A 17,165-nucleotide genomic window follows, 5' to 3' on the forward strand; every position below is an offset into this window, starting at 1 on the left:
CAAACAAAAGAGAGAGAATCCCCACCACAGTCCTCAAAGGCACAGGTAGAGTGAGGGACAGGATGGGGGGGGTAGTTAAACAAGGTACCCTGGGGGAAGAAATGGAGGTCAGATCCAATGGTTACACAGAAACACAAATGCATGTGTGGGAGGGAGCTGCCTGCTGCTGTGACATTGTGCCATGGACAGACAAATGGACCAAGTGTGGCCTGGAACCCTCAGATTTCAGATTCCCCAAGAAGTGGGGTGAGGCAGCCAGCAGGTGGAAGAACCAGCAATTTCTTTGCAGTGAACCGTGCCTGTTCTACAAGTCATCTATTCAGTGACTGCCCTTTCAAACCCAGTCTCTGAGGGCTGAGGGAGGGTGAGGCAGCTGCAGAGCCTGGCCTGGGGGTGGGGGCTCATCCACTTCAGCCCATGCACCCTGCAGGGAATATCTCTGCCTCTCCTGAGAGAAAGGAGCCTGATTCTACCTTTGCATGGAGGTTTTCATGAGAATATTACTACCGCTCTTTTATGTTCCCTCAACTCCCAGGAACATCTCTCTACTTCCTGGGGACTGCTCCCTGAGGAAAGGCTTCTGTCTTTTTGCTTCTGCTTTCTCCCTGGTGGGGTGTGTATCAAGCAGACCAGTTCCTCTCCCCCAGCTCCCAGAAACTTGACTCTTAGCCCAGAGTCCCCTGCCAAGTATGGGCTCACCTTTGAGAGGAGTCCGTAAGCAGGCCCAGCAGGGTCAATCAGCAGGGTGTTCTGGACAAGATCTGTTCACTTCAAACCATGAATCTATGCAGCTGGAGTGGGGGCATCAAGGAGAAACACATTAGCTGCTGACACACTGTTCTTGCCAAGGGAGCCTTTCAAGGGGTTGGACTCTCAGGAAGGACTTTCTAAATTTCTCCTGAAAGGACCCCAAGGAAACAAGATTATGCCCCCAACTTCATTGAAGCGGGAAAAGGAAGATTACCAACAACAATATCCTAAGGGTGGGAGGGCAGATAGGAGCTTGAAAGATGGGTCAGTGGTTGAGAGTGGTACTGCTTTCCAGAGGACCCAAGTTTGGTTCACACCACCCATCTGCTGGTTCATAGCCATCCCATAAATCCAGCTGCAGAGATCTCACCCTCTGCCCTTTGTAGGCTCCTGCATTCTGATGCACATATACACAGATGCACACGTACCCATACTTTGAAATTAATAAAAATAATAGTTGTAAAAAAGAACAATCCTGAGGGCTTGGGATCACTCCTAGGGCTCAGCAGTTAAGAGCCAGGTTCAGTTCTTAGCACCCAAACAGTGGCTCACAAACATCTGTAACTCGAGGTCCTGGGGACTCAATGCTCTGGTCTCAGTGGGTACACATGTAGCGCATGTGAATACACACAAGCAAAATACCCATGCACATAAACTAAAAAAGTAAGCTGGGTGTGCTGGTGGTGGGTGGCACAGGCCTGTGATCTCAGAATTAGAGAGGCAGAGGCAGGAGCAGCTCTGGAAATTCAAGGACAGACTAGTCTACATAGCGAGCTCCAGGACAACCAAAGCTACACAGTGAGACCACGCCTCAATACACTAAGTAGTTAATAAATATAAAGATTAATAAAATAAAAATAAATGAGCTAAAAAGGAAACGTAGAACAATGACCCTGGCTCAGCAGGAGGCAGGAGCTCAGGAGACTGGGCCTTGCAGAAAAGGCAAAAGTTGCCTTTCGAAGCTCAAAGCAGGGGTTCAGGGAGCCAGGACAGCAACAGATAATATTAGGAAGGTGACAGCAGGTGGACTAGATAGGGCAGTGGGTTCACTGTCTCTAAGGTCTGAGAGGCAAGAAGTAGGACCAGATACAAGGGGCTGGCCAGTGATGAGGATGGCTAGATCCCTCTCTCAGGAGCCCCAAGTCTACCTAGCTTAGATATAACAGTAGGAAGGGGAGCTAGACTCTTGGGCTCTTTGACAAGTGAGCCTGAGACAGGGTGAGGGGCAGGGGGGCGGGGGGCAGGGGGGGCAGGGTATAGTAAGGCCTCCATCTCCAGTGTTCATAGTGGAGTGTCTTGAGCAAAGAAGAAACAGCAAGCACCCCATGACACTGTCCCAACTGTAAAGCTACATCTGGGCATTTTCAAAGAGTAACTAAACATAATCTGCCTAGGTCTTCTCAGGGACAGGGCTTTCCTTTCCTGGCTCTGGTTAGCGCCTTCCTGAGATGTTGCAGGGATCTGTGCCAGACCAAGAACCACAGTTCTCCCAAGGCCAGTCACACACCAGGCACAGCCATGTGTCAGGAAACAGTGTGGGCTGGAGGAACAGAGAGCAGGTGCTGGCCCCAAAACACAGGGTGTCCTCCTGTCCCAGACAAGGAGGTGTCTTCTTTCCAGCTAGAAAAAAAGGCGAAGGGTACTGCTGGAGGCAGAGGACAAAGCTTGGCCTGGCTAATTATAACAGCTCTTGGTACTTACAGGTAGTGGCTTTTCCTGCCTCCTAGCCCTTGGGAGAAGAGGGTGCCACACAGACCAGCAAGGACACCACCTCTACCCTTGATATGTCTCTCTGTATGACAGGGCTCAGAGAGGAGGGTGTCAAGCTCCAGGTGGGATCTTATACACCCCACGTCAGGTCTACCCACTGGCTCTTGTCATTGGAACTGCTGACACAGAGTTGAACCTTGAACGAGTCACTTCTGCTCTGCCCTGGCTATGACTGAACCTTCCGATCAGCATGGTAGATGCTTGATCCCTTTCAGAGAGCAGAGCGTATGCAGGCCATCCCATAACCCAAGAGGACTGGATGACTGGTGAAGGGGATCTATCCATTAGATGTGGGATTTGGCAGAGTTGTTCCTGCCAGGCCCATGTACCTTTTGTGATAGATGCACAGGCAAGGCAGCCTGGCTATCGTGTCCCCCTGAAGCAGCTCCTCCAGGCAGATCACACACTCACCCGCATCTTTAGTCAGCACATCATCTGCAAGAGAGATGGGGATACCATAGGGTTAATCACTAGCAGGTGCGTGGTAGCACAGAGCACACATAGGTCTGTGAGCTACTTACGGACCTAAATCACTATGTGTTTGGAACACACAGTACATGTGGAACACAGCAATGGGAGAAACATGCAAATAACTAGAAGAGCCTTCTGACTGACTTAGAAGCCCGGAACGAGAGGCATGGAAAAAGTACTTGTTCAGACTGCTCAAGAGAGGCTTTGGCGAGCTTCACAATGACATGAGCCATAGGCTGGAGCAGGAGGGATGAGAATCTAGGCAAAGGAAACAGCCTCAGACACCTGGGAACTTGAGGAAGTCTGCTAAGACAAGTTGCAAAGAGACTTGACGAGTCACAGGCAGGGGTGAAACCAAGTCCCCAGGAGCAGATTCATGCTGTGCTATGGAACCTCGGTCTCCTTCGCTTAGCTCAGAGGCAGCAGAGGTAGAGTACGGCGCTTACTTGGAGGCCAACTCTGACCATGCAGCAACAACACACATGCTAATAAGGGCGGGGCATTAGCATGTTAATGCTATAAGACACTCCACAGGAAAAGGCAACGCTCCATTGATGACTCCCAGAGGTGTCTATTAGGTTTCTCCATAGGGACATACCAGTGGCAACTTCCAGATGTGGGGACAACATGTACAGACAGTAGAATAAAAAGACTGGTCAAGGACAAAGTTTAGACTAAACTCCAATAAAGCCACAGGCAGGCACAGTAACGCCCTCACATGGAGTCACCATGAAGTTCCCTGACCACAGCAGAACATCCAGTGAGCATAAGGAGATTCTGTGTGTATGGTTTTCTTTGAGCTGAAGGATCTTACAAGCTAGCAGGGTGCATGGTATCATGTATGAATGACGAAAGGGAAGCCCAGAGAAGTCACATGGTTTGCCCTTGTCAGGGACTTGAGAAGAGTTGCACAAGACTGGGGCCTTTGTTCTGGTGACCTCTCTTCCCACTGCTTCTTTGTGTCCTGATTATTTTGGTGGTAGAACTCTTAAGTACTCATAAAATATGGATTATTCAGAGGCTAGAAGGGCCTAGTGACTCAAATTTCCCTATCAAGAATCCTGGAGAAAAAGGAATAAAAGGAATAAAATTTGATATTGAAGTTCCTGTTTGTAGGAGTTGTAAGAGAAGTCACTGGTTTCCAGGACACTGAGACAACTTGTGGTCACCATTTTCTCCTTTAACATTTAGCTAAGTAAGCCAAGGGTAGAGTAAAAAGGGCAGCATGAACTTAAATAGCAGAAGAGCACCCTAAAGTCGCCAATCCCATCCTTTTAAAGCACTAGATACCATATATAACTGTTTGTGCACACAAGGTAAGAAATTTGTAAAAACACACCTTTCAAGTGAAAGAGAGGGTCAGAAGCAGAGCACATTCGTGTTCTTTTGTCTTGTTGTGAATGTTTGAACACATACTACTCTATATTTAAAATCCTTAACAAAGTGCATAAGGAAGCCAGGCATGGCAATGCAAGCCTCCAATCCCAAGACTCAGGAGGCAGAGGCAGAAGGATCACTGTGAGCAGGCCAGCCTGGTCTACAGAGTGAGTTCCAGGACAACCTAGGCTACAAAGTAAGACCCTGTTTCAAAAAACCCTAATAAATGACATGAAAGAAATGCATTGGTGTGGTGGTTTGAATAGGCCCCTCATAGGCTCATACATGTAGATGTTTAATTCTTAGGGAGTGGTGTCCTTGACAGGGATTAGGTGGTGTACAGCCTTATTGGAGGATTTGTGTCACTGGGGGTGGGCTCTGGGGTTTCAAATGCTCAAGTGAGGCCCAATGTCTCTCTTTTCCTGCTGCTGCCCATCCAGATGTAGAATTCTCAGCTACCTCTCTAGCTCCATGTCTGTCTGTGTGCTCTCATGCTTCCTGCCATGGACTAAATGGTCTCTGAAACTAAAAGCCATCCCGAATTAAATGTTTCCTTTTACAAAAGTTGCTGTATCACAGTGTTTCTTTACAGCATGAGACCACTGACTAAGACAAATGGAATTTGCATTTTACTTGGGAATGTATTCAAAGAGTAAGATGGATTGTGACGAGATAAAGGAGATGAACTCATAATATACAATGCAGGGCCCAGGGGACAGGTGCTTGCTGTTAGTGAGCAGGGTTTCAGCTTTGATGTGCCTTCATGGTAACACATCAGAGATGGGAAGAACACTTGGTTAGTCTAGAGATGGTGGAGCTATCCTGAAGACATCCTTGGCCATTTCTTCCCCATTCTCTGGGGCATCTCACCCCTAACATGGACTTTCAGACTATAGCCTTTCATTGTTTTTGTTTCCTAGATTCCAAACCACCAGCGCATATACACAAACCATTCACACACACACACACACACACACACACACACACAGAGTAAATCTAAAAAAAAAATTTAAGGAGAAAAGTGAGGAAGACACCTGAGGCTGAACTCTAGCCTCTCCATGTCCCCACGTGTCCCACCCCACTCAAGAAAGCACATTGAGCTGGCAAGATGGCATAGTGCATAACTTGCCTCAGAGCCTAACACTTTGACTCCAAGCTGGAATTCACCTACTCCACCCTACACTGTCTTCTGGCTTCCACTTGTGTACAGCGGTACATACCCCCATGTGGGCATGTGCTTGAGCATATGTGTGCACACACACATGAAGGAGCACATACAAGTAGAGGCACTCACACTAAATAAAAGAAAAGAAGGAAGGGAAGGAAGGAGCTCACACAAGGCACTTCCAGAGCTCTGAACAAAGAGTTGTACCACTTGGCAAAGGAGGGAAGAGCATCACAAAACAAAAAGCCCTGCACCCCAGTACAGAGCTCTGGGAATCTACTGAAGCAGTGCACTGGTCACCATGTCCTGGATGCCGTAGTGAAATTTCTGCCTTACCAAAACATCCCTGCAGTGAGGAATCCTGGCAAGTCCTGGAACAACACCCTTGAGCTTTTAGTCAATGCTATGGTATCAGAACAATCTTTTCTGTTTTTTTGTTTTGTTTTGTTTTGTTTTTTGAGACAGGGTTTCTTTATGTAGCTCTAGTTGTCCTAGAACTCACTCTGTAGGCCAGGATGGCCCTGAACTCAGAGACCTACCTGCCTCTGCCTCCAGGGGGCTGGGACTAAAGGTGTGTGCCACCACCGCCTGGCCACAGAGCTCTTTTGTTAAGAGAAAGTCAGTCATACCTCCATCTCAGGGCGATACGATGGCCAAAGATTTTACAGAGAGAGATGCTCCCTCAGCTTCTGGTATGCCTCAGTTCAGGGCCCAAGGCAGGCTGAGGAGGCTAGGCGCTGGAGCTCTGCTGGACACTGGTCTCCCCGGCGGAGCCCTTGCCCTCGATGCACCAAGGTGCCCGCTCTCTTTGTTTCTGAGCACTGGCTGGACCAGTAAAACTGGTCTTGCTTTCCCTAAATTTTAAAAAAATAATCTGGCAAGCAACTACTGGAGGCTTTCCAGCCCTCCCCTTAGGCCAACCCTCAGATTAAGAAAGATTCTACTTTCTATCTGCCTCACTCTGAGCTTTCTACTTTTTTTCTTTCTAATTTAACTAAATTTCATCTTACATAACCATCATAAATTTTATACATATTTCCACTGGTGCCAGCAACCAAGGAAGGTGAGCATGTGAATGGGTGTGTGATGTGTATGTCCGTGCAGAGGCCTGCAGGGCCAAGACCAGGAGGTTCCAGAGCTTGTGTGTCCCGTCAGCTCACCACCCCTCTCCCACTACACGCTCCTTTCTCTACCTCTAGAAAGAGAGCAGAACCTCACACAGACAGAGTTGCTCTGCCCTCCAGTCACTGAAAAACATTTTTTTTTTAGATTCATTTTATTACTTTGTGTGTAAGAGTGTTTTGCCCATGTGTATCTGTTCACTACATGTGTACCTGCTCTCTGAGGAGGTGGTGACCCTTCTTGTGAGTGCTGAGAATCAAACCAGGGCCTTGGGCAAAGAACAAATGACTCTTAACCACTGAGCTGGTTTTCCAGACCCTCAAGTTACTTACCATGAGAAACAGAACTTCACCAGCACTGAAGAAAACCTCCCATTGCCCCTTCCTACAAAGACTCAGACAGCTCATGTCCTATTGCCAGGTATCTCCTCCTTACAGTTTTCTTTTAAAGATTTATTCATGTGTATAGGTGTTTTACATATGTATGTCTGTGAACCATAGGTGTTTCTGGTGCTTGTGGAAGCAAGAAGGCATTAGATCCCTTTGAAACTAGAGTTAAAGATGCCTGTGAGCTGGTGTGTGGGTGCTGGGGATCTAATCCAGGCCCCCTGGAAGGACAGCCAAACTCCTAACTTCTGAGCTGTCTTTTTAGGCTCACATTTTTTTCTAAGTAGATAAGGTAAAGTCTGTGAGACTGGGGTGATGAGAAACTAGGCAGAGCATGTTACCAAGGTTTCAGTGTAAGGACCCAAGAATACACATTTTGTTTGAATTCAAGACATGTTCTAAGGACTCCAGGCCACACACAAACCTAGGTAACAAACACTGTCCTCTTACCTCTAGTGTCTTCAGAGAAAAGGAGAAGAAGAGGAGGAGAAAGGAAGAAGAGGAGGAGGAGAAGAGGGGGAAGAAGAGGAAGAGAAGAGGAGGAGGAGGAGGACCCCCATGCTGCCACAGCCCCCTTTCTGTACTAGTCATGTGGACAGAGGATGCAGACAGACTCTGGAGCCCCTTCATCTCCTTAGGATAAGCTCTACTCACAGGACTAAAGGTGAAGTCTATGGCTCACACACAGGGAGCAGTGGCTTTTCCTGTAAAGGATGAAGAAAGAGCAAGGAGCGGAGGGAAGGAGGGAGGGCGGGCGGGCCGCAGTGCTTCTGCCTTAGCTGCCCAGCCTGCCTTTCCTCTACCCTATCGGTTGAGACCCTTGGGGTCAAACGACCCTTTCACAGAGGTTGTCTAAGACCATCTTGCATACCCAGTGTTTACATTGTAATTAGCAGGTTAGGAGCTATGAAGTAACAACAAAGATAATTTTAAGACTGGGGTCACCACAACATGGGCTGTATTAAAAGGTGTCAGCATTAGGAAGGAGGAGAACCACTGCTCAGGGGACTTTCTCCAGGTTGCTGGTGAGAGAGACATCAACTCAAGTGAGGATATAAAGGAAGACCTGGGTTCTCCGGGAAAGGACTAGAGATTCTCACTTTCCATTTCCTACATTAGTGTGTATGGTGCTTTGAATAAAAATGGCCCCCAATAGGTCCCTAGGGGGTGGCGCTATTAGGAGGTATGGCCTTGTTGGAAGAAGTCCCTTCCTATGGCCTGCAGATCCAGCTGAAGAACTTTCTTTTTTTTTTTTTTTAAAGATTTATTTATTTATTATATATATGAATACACTGTAGCTGTCTTCAGACACACCAGAAGAGGGCATCAGATCTCATTACAGATGGTTGTGAGCCACTATGTGGTTGCTGGGATTTGAACTCAGGACCTCTGGAAGTGCAGTCAGTGCTCTTAACCACTAAGCCATCTCTCCAGCCCAAGAACTTTCAACTTCTCCAGCACCATGTCTGCCTGGATGCTACCATGCTTCCCACCATGATGATAATGGACTGAACCTCCAAACCTGTAAGCCAGCCCCAATTAAACATATTCCTTTATAGGACTTCACAGCAACAGAAACCTCAACTTAGACAGAAGTTCGTTAGTACTGGGAGATGCTTTTGTTTGGAGGCATGTGGACTTTGGATTAGAAAAACAGTTGAGTGTTTTAAGTAGGGCTTAATGGGCACTCCTCATAGGAACATGGAAGACAATGGTGCTAGGGTGATTTGAACTGTGGGGGCTCAAGAGTTTCAGAGGAGAAGAATGTGATATTTTGGCTAAGAACGTGGCTGCTTTCTGCCGTTGTCTAAGAAGTCTGCCTGAGAGTAAATGGAAGCTTTTTGGATTAGTTGCATTGGCAGAGGAAATTTCAATACAGCCTAGTATTGACTGTCGTGTGGTTATTGGTGTTCACTGTTATGAAGAAGATTTATAATGAAAAGGAGCAAGCTGAGCAAGGGAAAAAGTACAAAATACACAGTTCAAGGAGAAAAGGGGGCACCAGGAAATGGAATGAGATAAACAGACTCCAGGAAAGCCTGACAGTAAATGGATAAAGGGTGAGACCTCACCCAGATAAACAACGGTTTAGTTCTAGGAGTGGTGGTGCTCCCTTTAATCCCAGAACTCAGAAGGCAGGGGCTGGCGGATCTCTAAAGGCCATCCTAGTCTATGGAGTGAGTTCCAGAACAGCCAGGCTTAAGCAGTTCAGGAATCATGGAAAACAGAAAGCTGGTGAGGATGTAACTGAATGAGCGAGCCATGTTCCAGCCCCAGCAAGCAGTAGAACCTGGCCAACTCCAGCCACATGGTCCTGGCTTTAGAGTCAAGGATAGAAGAAGGAGGTTATGCACTCTCCTTCTGTGACTAAAGAAAGCCGCTAAGGGCAGACATGTGTCAGGGCGTGCCTGCATCTCCATGAGAGAGACCACAGTGTGAAGCTGTGAAGGTGAAGCCTGGTTAACTTGGAGACCCCCAAATGTCACAGATGTCAGAGCCATGGGACACCTGCTGAGGAAAGCTAACAGGGTGCAACCAGCCCAAGAGAAAAAGTGTGCTGCAGTTAACAGAGATGAAAGGCGCTGGAGATCTCAAGAGTGCCGGACACCAGACACCAGACATGGAGATGCAGAGTTTGGAGTCTGCCCAGTTAACTTTCTGTCTTGCTTTGGCCCAGTATTTCCTCACTATGCTCCCTTTTGGAATGGTAATATGCCATTTTATGTTGAAAATATATGATCTGTTCTTTGATTTTCTAGGGGATTACAGTTAAGAGACTGAGTTTCAGAAGAGACTTTAAACTTTGACTTTTAAACAGTGCTGCTATTGTGATAGACCATGGAGACGTCTGAAGTTGGACTAAATGCATATTGCTGTATGATATGGGTACAAGCCTAAGGGGGGCAGGTAGTGGAATGTGGTGGTTCGAACAAAAATGGCCCCCATAGGTCTACAGGGAATGGCACTATTAGGAGGTGTGGCCTTGTTGGAGGAAGTGTGATTCATTCTCGTCTGTCTACTAATCCACATTAGAACTCTTAGCTTCTCCTCCAACAGCATGTTTGCTTGTGTGCCACCCACCATGTTTCCCACTATGACGATGAAGAAACTGTAAGTCAGCCCCAATTAAATGGTCTCTTTTATAGGAGCTGCTGTGGTCATGGTGTCTCCTGACAGCACTTTGTCTGCCATAGACGTTATTACAAAGTTCTCTGCAGTGACTCTGAAAGCCAAGTTCTCTCAGGCCAAACCCCCTCTGAAGATTTTCTGTGCTACAACAGCAAAGTCAGTGTCTACAAAGAGCTCTTGCCAGCAATCTACAGGACAAAACAGTCTTCATAAGGTCTCAACACATGTGGGACAGAAGTAAATGCAGTACTTGAAGCTATAACTATGGACCTCTCCTTCCATGGTCCCAGGCAAAGACAGGGACAAAGCTGAGCTTGAGCAGGGGAAGGCTAGCTGAAGCAGGGACAAAAGACCCAGGAGGATGGCAGTCACAGGGAAAAAGGAAAGACTGTCTGCTGGCGAAAAAAGGGAATCACTGGGAAAAAAGACATAGCCATAGCCTGCTCTGCCCTCTGGCACACCCAGAAGTCTTCAGGACACACAGACCAAGATAGACAACACGGCCTCCTGCAACTGGGATCCTTTGGCCAGGCAAGTAAGAGATATAGGAACACAAATCTTGTTGGAAAGATCTAAAATCTATAAAATATATTTTATTTTATATTATATTTTATAAGGCCCTGGATTCTATTCTAGTACCCCAAGTATAAAGTATGGGATGGGAGGTGCTAGAATGGAGTCCAGGACCTTGTACACACTAAGCAAGCATTCCACCACCAAGCCACAACTCTAGCTCTTGACATTTTTGACTAGGGACATGATAATTTTACATTCTAGATTTTTCACATTAGAGATGTTTGTTTATACCTATACAGTTGTTAAAGATTTGAAAAATTCTAAAATATAAAACATCTCTGGCCCTAAGAATTTCATGTCAGATCTACTCAACCTGTAGTAGGATATTTTTAAGAGAATCAAGCAGGTTAGACTTATCTGATTTATTATTTTTCAGGGTTGCCTGGGAGTCATGAGCCCTCCCTAGCCTGATACTGTGATTACAGACACCTCTGGTGACAGGACAGCATCCTTAGATTCTCAAAACAACCACACTTTTCCTACTGCCTGAGAAGGTGGGCCTGTTTATTGGGGTTGAGGGCATCCTTCTGATTCACTGTTGACCTTGCAGAGAACACAGTTCCCTGGCAATCACTGTGAGGAGAGCAGACAAACACAGAGGAATGGCAGCACAGTCTGGGCAGCATGAAGTTGGACTATCCTCTGGGAGCCTTGCTTTTCCATGGCAGCTGTAATTTCCTAAATACCACCACGTGCAAAGTTCTGGGCTAGAGGGTTTCGTGTGCAAAGATCGCTATCCTCATTTTATGGGCCAGAAAACTGAGGCTGTACTAGGCTAAACAACTGGTCTAAGTTATAGTGAGTGAGCAGTAGAGGAAGATTGACCTCTGATCATCTGAACTCCAGAACTTACCTTCAACATACCAGACAGATCTAGCACTCAACTTTATCCCCAGAAACATGCTAGAGTGACAAGTGTCACCGAATCCCCCAGATGCTATGATTATATCCCTGTAGATTCATACACTCAATTCTTCTTCTCCTCCTTCTCCTTCTTTTTTGATTTTTCAAGACCAAGTTTCTCTGTGTATCTCTGGGTGTCCTGAAACTCATTCTGTAGACCAGGCTAGCCCCCAACTCACAGAGCTCCATCCACCTGGCTCAGCCTCCAGAGTGCTGGGATTAAAGGCGTGCGTCACCACTACCTAGCTTATACTCAGCTCTAACTCAGCTTCTAAGTAGGAAGCCATGGTGGAACATTGAGACCCTCTTAGTGATAATTTCCAGAGTAATCTACGGATTAGATTTATTCCTTCCAACTGCTGTCACATGGGCTTACGGCTTAACTAAGTGTGTTCACCTGAGCTGCAAAGTAAACAGGAAAAGACCAGGCCCTCAGTTCCCTATGGGTACCACCAGCACCATGGTTTTCCTTGCCCATAGTAGATGATATTCTGTCTAGGCCCCTCTTGATGGCTCTTAGAGTGAGTTTATTTGTCTTGGAACCTACCATGGTCAGAGGCACAAATAGGAGAAAGAATGGCCATGTCTCCCAGCCAAAGGCCATTGAAGGCATAGAGCAGCTGAGAGCCTTCTCACCACAGTAGCCTTGGCCCAGGACTTGCCTTCTTTGGCTTGTCCTCAGTTACCCCAACTTATAACCAAGGCTCTCAAGAACAGAAGGTTCCTCACCACCACCACCACCACCACCACACACACACACACACACACACACACACACACACACACACACACACAGTGCTGCTAAAAGAAAACAGAGCCCCCCTCACCTGGAGGCTATGCCTCCAGCTGTTCAACTCATCTTGACACCAGGAAGCAGATAAGACAGATAGCCCTTACTTACCATTGTAGGACAGGCGAGGTTTGCTCAGACACATTATAAAGTGCATTTCCATCTCATCGGAAGCCACAGACTTGGAACAAATGGGGCACTTGAAACCTAAAAGAGAGGAAACAGCATGAACTATCTTCTCCAAATCCAGCGATATAGCCACAGTCAGTGTGGACATGCTCAACCACGACGCTGGAATCAGTGTGGAATCAGTGCTTGGGACAATGACAATGTACACAGAACAGGGATCAATTTGTCCTTCACTCATTGAGACTTTACCTTTTCTCCACAGCCATCAGCTTTCAATAGGGCACTCTGCCACACACCATTTAACAGAATTGCTGACTTGACTTTCAGTGGGGTCCAGTAGACAAGACTAGGGAAGCAGCAAGCCAAGGCAGCTGAATAATATTTAAGTCTCAGAGCTTAACATCATTTGGTCCCTCCCAAGGGAGGAGTCATTACTGACAGCTGCACCTCCATCCCTCACCTCCTTACCCACCTACTTGGGTAGCAACTTCGTCTTTCACCCAAGCATCCTTTGCGACCTTTGAAACTAAGCCAGCTACATCCCTTAAGACGTATATAGTCAGCAGGGGGAGAGTGGGGTGGGGTGGGGTATCTCCAAAGGGCTTCTAAATGCTGCTAAGTAAAGCAGCTATTTCCAATGCTGGGCAAGCACAGGCCATCATGATCTGCCATCTTATGCCTAGGGCAATCCAGCCTGTTACACATCAAAGGGGCTCCTCAGCATAGGATCAGGATTGTAAATTCTGGTTGAGGATCTTCTGAGTTGAACTCTAATTAAGCAAAGCTAATTTTTTTGTGTGTGTTTTTCAAGACAGAATTTTTCTGTATAACAGCCCTGGCTGTCCTGGAACTCACTTTATAGACCAGGCTGGCCTTGAACTCACAGAGATCTACTTGCCTCTGCCTCCTGAGTGCTGGGATTAAAGGCTAGGGCCACCACTACCTGGTGGAAAGCTAACTTTTTCACACAGAACCACACATGTGACACACACACACACACACACACACACACACAAAATCTCTCCACCCCAGCAGGCTAATGTACTGATGAACATGCCCAGTGATAAGATAGATGAATTAATAATTAATTCAATCTTTTCCATTTTGCATTATTGAACAGTTTCAAAGAGATCAATTTTTAGCATGCAAATTCTATCACAGATCCAACAACTTTGAAAGGTTATTGATTTGTCTGTATTCATTTGTGTTTATCAGTTTCCTTTTTTGGTGACAATGAGTCTTACCTGCCTGGCCTGGATGTGCTAACACAGTGCATAACACAGTGTATCTAACTACTGGTGAAGAGATTTCACTCTTCTATTTGTTTTCAGTTAGAATTTTCATAGTTTGATGTTGGTAATGAGTATCTACAATAAATATATTTTAAATTTATGTATGTGTCACTTGCATATACGGATGTGTGGCGTATATATGCCTGGTCCTCATGGAGGTCAGAAGGGGGCACTAGATTCCCTGGAACTGGAGTTACAGATGGTTGTGAGCTACCACATGGGCCCTGAGAATCATACCTAAATCCTCTGCAAGAGCAGCCAGTGCTACTAAACCACTGAGTCATCTTTCTACTTAGCCTACTCCGCAATCTCTGCCTTTTTTGAGACATGGTCTCACTGTGAAGTCCTGGCTCATCTAGAACTTGCTATGTAGACTAGGCTGGCCTTGAACTCACAGATCTGCCTGCCTCTGTCTATCCTGCAACATTTTTTAAAGAAAGAGATAAAAGGCCAAACATTCAAACATGCAGTTGTGAGCCTGAAGACAGAGGAGTTCACACCCTCCCTAGTGTCCCTCACATGATGCCTTGCTGATCTGGTTGAAAGCTCTGACTGGGGTAAAATGGCACAGACAGGAAGCAAGGGACACAGGGTATCTGCTTGAATTCTTCAAATCTTTCTCTCAACAATAACGCTTAAAAAATAATCTCTCTGTGTAGCCCTGGCTGTCCTGGAACTTGCTATGTATACCAGGGTAATAACTTCAAACTCACAGAGGTACAGAGATCTGCTCCCTTCTGCCTCTGAGTGCTGGGATTAAAGACATGTGCCACTAGCTCATATCAATAATGCTAAGGACCAAACAGAAGACTTGGTGCTCAGCTAACAGCAGCTGAAGTGGATTCCAAGGCATAATTCCTACCCCACCCACTCCCTTGCTTATTTCCTTAAAAATTCTCAGCACCTACATCTCACCTAAGGTCTTAGAAATAGTATCAATACCTCACCTCTGCATGGTTACAAGTCCATAAAATCCAGAAGACTGAAAGAACAGGGTGTACTGTCCTGTTTCCTGGTAGAACCTGTTTTTAAAAGTGTACTTACTTTTTAAAGCCATCTTAGAAATGTGCAGTGGAGAGATGAGGAACAAATCTGAGTCTCAGAATAAAGACATTTCTTCGTTTCTAACCTAAGTTCTTGTATGCATTGTACAAAAGATTTTCTGTAGTTTCCAAATCAAAGGAGCAAGATTTCTTAAGAATTTAAATGAGCCAGGCAGTGGTGGCGCACGCCTTTAATCCCAGCACTTGGGAGGCAGAGGCAGGCGGATTTCTGAGTTCGAGGCCAGCTTGGTCTACAGAGTGAGTTCCAGGACAGCCGGGGCTACACAGAGAAATCCTGTCTCAAAAAACCAAAAAGAATTTAAATGGCCTTAGAGAATACCTGTTTGGTATACTCTCTAAGTTAGCACCTGTGTGTAGGCTGAGGGCTGGGGCCACAGTGGCATGGAAGGACCACCCAGGTCCTAGTGGGCACATCCACAGAGGCATTCAAGCCATCTGTTTCTAGAACAAGCCTATATTTCCCAGGCTGTGCATCTCCCTAGCATTTCTGAAAGAGCAGGATGATAGTCCTCTGTTCCAGTGTAAAGTACTGAGTGAAGAAAGGGTCAAGTTACCACTGAGATACTGGTAATCTGGCCTCAGTAAGCTCTAAATGTCACTAGACAGTTATATCCTAGGGGACAAAAGGCTGAGACCCTTGGATTTAGAATAATCTCTTCATTATACTGAAGAAGGAGCAGGCCCCAGTAAGGCCTTGTCGCAGTGTGAGGTCACATAGTGAGACGGCACAGCTGAGGCTACAGGTCTTCTTAGGTCTCAGTCTAAACATCAAGGAAGAAAAAGTTGCTCATGGGATTTTGAGGAAGAGGTAAGTTGGGAAGTAACCCCTTGGCAGACTAAGTGCAGAGCGGCAGGAAGAGCCACGTTTTAACTGAAGCAGGGTCCGAGGCTCTTGGTGCTTTTGTTTTCACTTACACGGCTCACAAAGTCATTAGGAACCACTCTTGTAAGAGCAGGGAAGGACAACATAATGGGGTTTTCTAGACTCGACACCTTAGGTAATAATATATCCCTCCCTGGCCCTCAGTTTTATTACTGGAAAAAGTGGAGGAATTCATTGCATGTTTGCAAAGACCAAATGAGATGACATCATATGAGGCCTAGAGCAGTGAGTGAGGAGGAAGGACCGAGGGGGCCAGAGGAAGGACTGAGGACTAAGGAGATAAACTCGAAGACTAAGACGGGCACTGGTACTTTCCAAACTGCCAATGTGGAAACAGGTCTCCACTTGCAATATGATAATGGGCAAATAGTATTTTGCACTTACTGAGTCATTTCTATAGACAGTTATATGTTTTCCATGGCTTCTTTTTTATAATAATACAGTGTAAGAACTATCAATAGGCAGGTACTACATTAACTCTGTTTCACAGAAACACAGTGAAAAGCTCATGTAACTTGTTCAACATTAACAGCGCCAGAAAGAGACAGAGCTATCACCAAGCCAGTCTGACCTCAAGCCAGCACCCGCTGTGCCCTCTGGCTGACAAGCGCATGAGAAGGGTTCAGCAGCAAGCACACCACCACCACAGGTCTTAAAGTCACTTCAGATTTTCTGCATTGCCCACACCCATGGTTCTAGATAATCCCTAAACATGGATGATACTTTTTTCTAGGAACTTCGTTAATGTAGAAGATCAGAATCCAGAATGCAGCAAAGTCCTCTTGGTATGGAGCCTACAGCACTGCTTATAAGATTCTGAGTTTGTTTATTGCCTTTCAAATGAAAATAAAGGCAAAAAGTAAGAGGGACAGGAAACAATGGAGAGTTGAGGGGAAAGGCTAATGTCCCCACCTTCTTTCCCGAAAGGTCATCCGATGAGCAAGACGGATTCTACCTCTTTCCTGCCCCAATCTTTTCTTGTACCTTTCAAGTCTTGATTCAGCACCAACAGCCCTATAGGATGACAAATACTGATATTTATGAACTATCTGAAGGTTAAAACTTCTTGAAAATCTTTATCCCATTTTGGAAGGAAGTCTGTACTGAATGGAAATCAGCCTTGCAAACCCAAGGTCTGCAGAGATGGCCAGGCCAGGACTTTTCAAACCTCTTTAGAGGCCTCGACACTGCTCCAGAGTGCTTTAAGAGAAAAATCACAGGTGGTCTCTTCAAGATGCTCCCCTGTTCAGGAGGTGGGGGCAGCCTGTGCTCCCAGAGCTTCTCCCACTCCTGTCCTCAACATTTGTGACTGCCACTAATTATAGCTTGCTGGCTAAGCAAGCTGTCTCCTGTCAGCA

At 46.3% G+C, this 17,165-nt stretch overlaps 1 protein-coding gene across 2 annotated transcripts in view; it reads right to left on the bottom strand.

Annotated features, from left to right (window-relative positions):
• The window catches only part of Znrf1 (zinc and ring finger 1), an 84,786-nt gene that overhangs the window by 1,658 nt on the left and 65,963 nt on the right, over nucleotides 1-17,165 (bottom strand). For both annotated transcript variants that reach the window (XM_028768503.1, XM_028768504.1), the window contains exons 2-4: nucleotides 12,551-12,646; nucleotides 2,850-2,955; nucleotides 700-791 (exon numbers count right to left, since the gene is read on the bottom strand). In XM_028768503.1, coding sequence (XP_028624336.1) covers nucleotides 734-791; nucleotides 2,850-2,955; nucleotides 12,551-12,646 — 260 coding nt within the window. In that variant the 3' untranslated portion in view covers nucleotides 700-733. The remainder of the gene's footprint in view (nucleotides 1-699; nucleotides 792-2,849; nucleotides 2,956-12,550; nucleotides 12,647-17,165) is intronic.

Source organism: Grammomys surdaster, unplaced genomic scaffold, assembly GCF_004785775.1.
Source record: "Grammomys surdaster isolate TR1022 unplaced genomic scaffold, NIH_TR_1.0 187, whole genome shotgun sequence".
Lineage (NCBI taxonomy): Eukaryota > Metazoa > Chordata > Mammalia > Rodentia > Muridae > Grammomys > Grammomys surdaster.